This window comes from Narcine bancroftii, chromosome 4 (genome assembly GCF_036971445.1).
Source record: "Narcine bancroftii isolate sNarBan1 chromosome 4, sNarBan1.hap1, whole genome shotgun sequence".
Lineage (NCBI taxonomy): Eukaryota > Metazoa > Chordata > Chondrichthyes > Torpediniformes > Narcinidae > Narcine > Narcine bancroftii.
In genome coordinates, this window is record NC_091472.1 from 244062967 (window position 1) to 244072022 (window position 9056).

General features: G+C 42.0%; 1 protein-coding gene across 1 annotated transcript in view; it reads right to left on the reverse strand.

Moving 5' to 3' along the window:
- Window positions 1-7189: 7189 nt before the first annotated feature.
- plcl1 (phospholipase C like 1) overlaps window positions 7190-9056 on the reverse strand; it is a 241016-nt gene continuing 239149 nt past the window's right edge. Inside the window, 1 exon segment of the mRNA XM_069936210.1 lies at window positions 7190-7339. Within this exon segment, the coding sequence (XP_069792311.1) occupies window positions 7190-7339 (150 nt within the window).

Here is a 9056-nt window from a genome sequence, read left to right on the forward strand (position 1 = left end):
CGCCATTGTTAATGGAGAAGGGTTCAGAGAGCTCATTGCTGTATCTGACCCGACCTTGTTGGTTTTCATGCAGTTGGATAACCATGTTGAGGAACTTTGGGGGGCATCCGAGGCGCTCTAGTATTTGCCAAATCCCTTTCCTACTCACGGTGTCGAAGGCTTTGGTGAGTCAACAATGGTGATGTAGAGTCCTTTGTTTTGTTCTCTGCACTTTTCTTGGAGCTGTCTGGCACATATAAATCCCTACACACCATCCACACACATTCTTCCTCACACAAACTCCACACACTCCTACATATGCCTTCTTTCTTTTTCTTCTTTGGCTTGGCTTCATGGACGAAGATTTATGGAGGGGTAAATGTCCACGTCAGCTGCAGGCTCATTTGTGGCTGACAAGTCCGATGTGGGACAGGCAGACACGGTTGCAGCGGCTGCAGGGGAAAATTGGTTGGTTGGGGTTGGGTGTTGGGTTTTTCCTCCTTTGTCTTTTGTCAGTGAGGTGGGCTCTGTGGTCATCTTCAAAGGAGATTGCTGCCCACCGAACTGTGAGGCTCCAAGATGCACAGTTTGAGGCGATATCAGCCCACTGGCGGTGGTCAATGTGGCAGGCACCAAGAGATTTCTTTAGGCAGTCCTTGTACCTCTTCTTTGGTGCACCTCTGTCTCGGTGGCCAGTGGAGAGCTCGCCATATAACACGATCTTGGGAAGGCGATGGTCCTCCATTCTGGAGACGTGACCTACCCAGCACAGTTGGATCTTCAACAGCGTGGATTCGATGCTGTCGGCCTCTGCCATCTCGAGTACTTCGATGTTAGGGATGAAGTCGCTCCAATGAATGTTGAGGATGGAGCAGAGACAACGCTGGTGGAAGCGTTCTAGGAGCCATAGGTGATGCCGGTAGAGGACCCATGATTCGGAGCTGAACAGGAGTGTGGGTATGACAACGGCTCTGTATACGCTTATCTTTGTGAGGTTTTTCAGTTGGTTGTTTTTCCAGACTCTTTTGTGTAGTCTTCCAAAGGCGCTATTTGCCTTGGCGAGTTTGTTGTCTATCTCGTTGTCGATCCTTGCATCTGATGAAATGGTGCAGCCGAGATAGGTAAACTGGTTGACCGTTTTGAGTTTTGTGTGCCCGATGGAGATGTGGGGGGGCTGGTAGTCATGGTGGGGAGCTGTCTGATGGAGGACCTCAGTTTTCTTCAGGCTGACTTCCAGGCCAAACATTTTGGCAGTTTCCGCAAAACAGGACGTCAAGCGCTGAAGAGCTGGCTCTGAATGGGCAACTAAAGCGGCATCGTCTACAAAGAGTAGTTCACGGACATATGTTCATGTCCATGAACATATGCCTTATACACATCATAAATCACACACTTTTCAAAAATGCCCTCTCTACTCACAATCTACACGTACCCTTCTCCAACACATGACTTCACATGCAACACACACACACACACAATCTGTACACACCTGTCGCAGACCCCATCCTCACACACCTCTTTCACACATCCTCTCCCAGAGCTTTATCTCTGTGTATGCAGAGATCTTTGATAATATAATGTATTTCATTTTATAAATAAAGAGATTCTCAGGTGGAGCCAAGCCAGCATTCTTCCACCTTATCCTAACTGACTAAATATATCAGATAAAAGTGATAACTTAGAATTTGACCATTAGGGCCATAAAATAATAGTTATGCCCAATTCCATAATGGAGGCTAAATGAAACAATGCAAATGTGTATAGATAACATAATAGTTTCAGTGGAATATTCCTGTCATGACAGGAATGTCTGTGCTGGTTTATGTTGGTGGATGAGGAGGGTGGTGATTGGGGGGGGTTTTAGTTAAAAAAGGTGTGTGTGGAATAATGTGTCCCTGGGAAATAAGTTGTAGTCAAATATATTCAAAATGATAAGTAAAATATTACAAAGAAAATAAATGGTAGTCATGATTAGGTGCTCCAGTCAATAACGCAATGAATGTTCTCACAGTGATACCACTGTTCAACAAGAGAGAGGAGGTTTATTTTGGAAAGTATCAGCACAGTGGGATGATTCGCTCCATAAACATACTCACATTCTACTACATTCCAATCCTCACGGTATTGAAATGGCCAGAATAAATTGTTTAAAGAATCATAAAAAGAAATGCCTAGGAGTGTGGTTGAGGATGGGTTGTGAAAATGTAAGAGCAGAGCGGTGTTAATACTTGCAAAATGGTTTGCACAATATAACTTGTGATATTGTTTGCTGCAAAATTGAAAATGTGAATTCAAATGTGAAGACAAAATATATATTGGAATGCTTGTTGACTGTTTATATAATATGCATCTCTGGTTTATTTAAAAAGGATGATCTTGCTGTGAGAACTAAAAGGGATCTGAGGGGCAACTTTTCACATGGGGTGGGGGGGGGGTGTCAGTATGTGGATCAAGGAGCCAGAGGAAATTGTAGAGGGGGGAGACAATTACAACCTTGAAGAGACATTTAGATGGGTTTCTGGATGGGAAGGGGTTAGAGAGACATGCACTTGATACAGGAAAATGGGGTTGGCTCAGGTGGCCTTTTGGTCAACATGGGTGGTTTGTTCCAATGACCCTGTTTCTGTGCTGTGAAAAAACAATAAAGTCAGACACTATGGATACTGGGCAAACTGCACTGATGGCTGGCCAGTCTTGACCCAAGAGGCCATTGCAATGATTTGCTCTGAGAGCTGGATATACCTCTTCTGGCCCCTCAGCTTTACATCAGTCACAGTTACTCCACCTAGAACACCAACCTTCACATGAGATGGTAGCAAGCATTTTGTTTTCTTTAACTCTACTTCAATTAAAAATTGTTTTAAATGTGGAGAGAAGATATTGCAAAGTTTATGCTGCATTTATCTATTTATACGATTAGTAAAACATGGATCATTGCTTTTTTCTTTCAAAAAGAGATATGTAAGAATTGGAAGGAATCTGATTAAAGTACAGTGAATTCCAGTTTTTAGTGAAATCTTTTAACCAATTAATTTGTCAATACAGAATCTTATTTCAGAAGAAAATTTCTCCAGTCAAGAGTCATGAAGACAGTCATAAAGTTAAGATGCTTTAGCCCATCTTGTCCATGCCGATTGCATTAATATTGGGGAAGTTAAAATCCCCCACTAATGCTACCTTATTATTCTTTCAGCTGTTTGCAATTCTCCTACACATGTGTTCTCCCAATTCCCTTTGACTATAAAGGGGTGGGCAGGTCCTGTAACACAGACCCAAAAAAGTGATTAGTCCAGTGGTTCTCAATGTTTTTCTTTCACTCACATACCACCTTAAGCAATCCCTATGCCATAAGTCAGTGGTTCCCAACCTTTTTCTTCCAACTCACATACCACTTTAAGTATTCTCTATGTCATTGGTGCCCTGTGATTAGTAAGGGATTTCTTAAGGTGGTATGTGAGTGGGAAGAGAAGATTGAGAACCACTGCTCGAGACCCAATTGTTACCAAAATATTTTGCTTGAGAAAAATTGTCATTGGCCCATTTCCTTTGGAGTGATGAAACCATGCACATAACAAGTCAATTAGGCACGATTAAAACAGGGGTTTCCAAATTTATTTCTTTCCACCCACATCCCACCTTAAGCAATCCCTTACTAATCACAAAGCACCTATGGCATAGGGAATACTTAAAGTGGTATGTGAGTTGGAAGAAAAAGGTTGGGAACCACTGACCTATGGCATAGGGATTGCTTAAGGTGGTATGTGAGTGAAAGAAAAAGGTTGAGAACCATTGGATTAGTCCCTTCTTGTTTCTAAGATCAGACCATACAAGACCATCCCCTCACAAGACAATTCCCCCTTCCTCTCATACCTGTTCCTCTGCTACACTTGTAGCATCTGTACCCTGGAATATTAAGCTGCTGGTCTTGTCCTTTTCTCAGCCATGTTTCTGCTCTAGTTATAATACCCCAGTGCCCTGAGCCAATACACACCCAGAGTTAGTCTGCCTTACTTGTTAAGCACCTTGCATTAGATCTTCCCTCTCTCTTTGCTATGCTCTTGTCTACTAAACCTGCTCACTTTAAGTACAGAATTACTCCCCATCTTCTCACCTTTCTCATTTCTGTGTCAAGCCACACACCCCCCCAGCAATCTAATTTGTACCCTCCTGAGTTTGATGACCCTGTCTGTCACAGCTTTAACCCCACATCCCAATAATCCATTGAATAAAAAAAAGGCCATTTTCCCAACCCTCTCTTTTTGCTGATTTAATCATGGAGTCCAGCAGAGGGCATTATTATCCTGTAGTATTATAATTTCATGTGAGATAAAAATATCTCATTTTACGTCATAATTTTCATGATTCTATTACAAATATAAATTTTCTCTGTAATTACATGGCTACATTTTACATTCTAATTTATGTTTTGTCCCATTGTACACTGATTTTCCATGTATTTCTACAACAGGAAAAATAATAGCAAACAATAGCAAAAGTAGATGAATAACAAATTAAATAACGCCCAAGGACAATATCATGTTGGGAAACCACATCCTCTCTGTTGCATTCTGCTCCTTAAGGATCTGAATTTCGTATAAAAAGTCAAAAAGGGAAGGGAAATTCACAAAGGATTCATATGCTGTTTGCAAAGAAAATACAGGGTACATTTCAAAAGGAACAGACCAAAAATCAAGAAAATTAGATTTAACCTGCAGGGAAGCTCAGGTAATCCATTAGTCATAGAGCTTTAGAGCATGGAAACTGCCCTTGAGCCCAACTGTTCCATTTTGACCAAGTTGTCCACCTACACTCGACCCATTTGACTATGTTCATCCTATGTCCATCAAAATCTTTCCCCTAGCCATGTACCCATGTACATAACTTTTGAATGTTGCAATTGTACATACCTCTACCATTTCCTCTGGCAACTCATTCCACATACCTACCACCCTCTGTGTGAAGAAGGTGCCCCTTCTCACCTTAAATCTATATCCTCACGGTTCAGAATGTATGAGCTTTGATCGCAAATAGGAAGGATGTCACGAAGCTGGAAAGGAGCAGGAAAGATTCACAAAGATGTTACCGGGGCTGGAGGGCTTGATAGACTGAGACTTTCCTCCTTGGAGAATAAGTGGCTGAAAGGAGAACTCACAGAGGTACATAAAATCATGAGGTTCACAGATGGGATAACTAGCTTGAGAGAGTGTAGAAAAGATTAATAAGGGCTTGAGTTATAAGGAGAGACTGGGCAGACTGGTCTTGTTTTCCCTCAAGTGAAGGATGCTGAGGTGTGATCATACATAGGTTATTAAATTATGAGGGATAACCACAGACTTTTTACCCGGGTTAGGATAGTATAGAAAATCAATTTAAGGTGAGAGACGAATGATTTAAAGGGGATCTGAGGGACATGTTTTTCACACAGAGGGTACTAGGTATATGGGACAAGCTGCCAGAGGAAGTGGTAGAGGCAGGTAAAATTACACCATTTGAAAGACATTGATAGGTGCATAAATAGAAAAGGTATGGAGTGATGTGGGCCAAATCCAGGCAAATTTGATTAGCGTAAATGCTTTGGGCCATAGGGGCTGTATCTATGCTGTATTATTCCATGAATCTATAGCTGCTTTCACACTTGCCAGTGATCCCAGGAATCGAACACCAATCGGCCTTTAAAGCGGCAAGTGTGAAAGTAAAATCTGTTCAATGCCGGCATCTCAAGCCAGGAATTGCCGTCCTCGACCCCTAGTACAATCCCCAGTGTTTGCAGACGCTGGTGTTGCGATCAGGCAAGTGCGAAAAGGACAATTGCATTGGAGACACTTCCTATTAAAGGTAGAACAGACCAAGCGCCAGGGATAAACCCTTGCAAGTGTGAAAGCATTCAGTGTCCTGGTTAGGAGTAGCTTAGTGTGAAAGGCCAAACCCCCAATCCTATCCTGGGACACTGAATGGCTGATATACTAGGATGCAAGTGTGAAAGGGGCTTATGAGACTTTCAAGTTCCTACACAAGTTTGACAAAGCCTCTTGTACTTCTCTGGAAACAAGTCTTGTTAAACTGGTCACTTCTTTTAATGATCCATGAATCCATCCCCAAGGTATCCATTTTCACCAAAGTCTATTGATTATAGAGAGGAATTTGAAGAGGTGAAGAGGGCATTCTCTTGGAAAGTTGATTTGGCACTTAGTTAACAGACTATTTAATTATAACCCCAGCCCATATTTCACTTTATGCTGAAATAGAGAAGCCAAATACATTTTCCAAGCATTTACCTAATCCCACAGAAAGAATGGATTGTGCTCTCCAGGGTGTATATCTGGGCAGCAAACATCAAGGCTATGTCCTCCTGCAAATCTCTCAAGCTGGGTTCAAACAAATGCATTGATCTAAATTTGACACCAACTTGCTTGTGGAATTTGCTGACCTCATCTGCTTTTGGACTCCAGTCCAAGTGTCCTTGTCGGAGTTCAATTTCTTCCTTTCTCTCAACGTGCCCATAGGCAATGGAACCATTTTTCCTTTGCTGGCATAGGGATCCATGAGCCAAACCTCCTCCAAGCTTCCCTGAACTTTCCATGTTCACCAGATTAAGACGCAACTGAGGACTTGTCAATGCAGAAAATGTAATTTTAAAATTTTAAATCATTTACAACATGGCAAAAGCCAATTTCTGCCATTTCTGCCAATTAACCTACTAACTCGGTATGTTGGATGGTGGGAGGAAACTGGAGTACCCAGTATAAACACACATGGGTCACGGGGAGAATGCACAAACTCCTTACAGACAGAGGTGGATTTGAACCCAGGGCACTAGTATTTTGCTAACCTCTATGCTAACTGTGCCACCCTGCTTAGAAGCATAGAACAATAGAACAATAGAGCAGAGCAGCAGGCCCCTCAGCTCATCCAGTCTGTGCTGAACTATTCTGCTTGAAGAACAACACATCATATTTTTCTTGGACACCAATGGCAAGAACATACCACTGCCTGTCAACACTGCAGTCTGGAAGTGAAAAGTACATATTGGCATGCCAAAAGTTGGCAGGGGATGTCTCTGAGCTGCCACTTTCAACATTCACTTTACAAGTGTTAATGGCAGGAGGGAGGGAAACAGATGATTTCAAACCCAATTTTTTTTTTAAATACGGTAAATTCATTGTCTCCCTGCCCCTGATCAATTTACTTCAACCTGCCGCTGTTCTCACAACTAGCTCATGATTGTAATGCCAAACTCAATTCCAACAGAATCGTCAAGTTTGCAGATGACACATCGGTAGTTGGCTTCATCGGTAACAATGATGAGTCGGCTTGCAGAGAGCAGGTTGAAAGGCTTGTGCAGTGGTGGAAGAGCAACAATCTAAGTCTCAATGTGGACAAGACAAAGGAGATGATTGTGGACTTCAGGTGGACGAAGGACCACTCCCCACTATATATCAATGGCCCAATTGTAGAGAGAGTGTCTATTTAAAAATATGATCTTTCCTGGACCCACAACACAGTCAGGAAGGGGCTGTAGTCCTGCACTTCCTAAGCAAGGAGGCCAAGGCTATCAGCGTTCCACAGAAGCACAATAGAGAGAGTCCTTGTTGGCTGTATCAGAGTGGTTTGGTATCCATTTATGAAGTCCCTATAGGCATTCTTCAAAGTTTTTGCAAAGGCACTCGGAGCCAGCCTGTCTGGCTTGAGCAGAGCTCCAGTATTTTAAATGAAATCTGTTTTGATGTGTTTGTATGCAACCTACACTAAATAAAACCTGCCACAATTTATCTCCTTTAAAACATTTCTATATACAATGTAAAATACAGCATAATCTGTCACAGTTAGGTATGATGCTTCAATATACTAGCAATCTTTAAGATTCAAGGACCAGATGTTGCTGGGAAAACTTTAAACTTAATTTCATTCTGCAAGTAATATAGCAGTTTACAGACTGATGATGCAGAACATCCTGTAGCATCTAACACTCTCTCACAAACACACTGGCCATTGGAGTCCAGAAATGAAACATTTTTTGCAGTAAACTGCTGATAGTACAAGTCAATATCTACGTTACAGGAGAAACAAGCATCTGGAACTTGAGAGCTATATTTAACACAGATCTCCTTAACCAATCAAATTGAAGGTTGAAAAATAATCATGGGAGGGTTGAAAAGGAAGTGTGGGTCAGTGTAATTAAGGTCAAATGAAGTGAGTAAAATAAAGAGGGGGAAGCATTGAGGTGAGAGTGAAAAGATGCAAAAAGGAAAAGTAATCATAGAGGCATAAAACTCTATAGCACTGAAACCAGCCCTTTGGTCCTGCTAATTATCACTTTGTTATTTTATGTGTATGAGAAATCTCCAACAATTCAAACAAGAAACCGACAGATGCTGTGCACAAGAGATCAAGGAAAATTCAGCAGAACATGAAGTAAAAGGCAGTCGACATTACTTGCTTGAGCTCGTTGTCAGGAGTGTAAAAAATCAGCCAGGCTCCCAAGTAAGGTTGGGGGGAGGGGAAGGGGAGGTTAGCAGATGATGGGTGGATACTGAGGAAAGGATAGAAAGGATCTGAGAGACAGTGGGGCTGAGAAAGATGCTCACTGATAGGAGAAAGGAAGGAAAGGGGATGTAGAACTGGAGGAAGGGAGACAGAGCAATAAAGGAGAGAGAGAAAGACAGGGGGAGGTGAGTTCATGGGAATTGGAGAAGTCGATATAGATACCACATGGTTGGAGACTGCCAAGATAGAAAATAAGGTGCTGTTCCTCCAATTTATGTGTGGCTCAGCCTGGCAGTCCATGAGGCCATGGTCAGACATCTTAGTATGGCAATGGGGTGTGGAGTTGGTGGTGCCCACAAGGAAATTCCCGCTGTTGCAGCAGAGAGTGCGAAGGTGTTCAATGAAACAAATCTGTATCCATCTGAAGGATTACACCTTCACCAGGTAACTTTCAATACTAGAGTTGATTGGAAGGGATGAAAAATACATAATTTTAAGGATGTTGTAATGATGTTATATTTTAAGGTACTGACATTTGAACTGACATGATTTGTGATGCATTCAGCTCACATCTTCAAACAAGATACATTAAC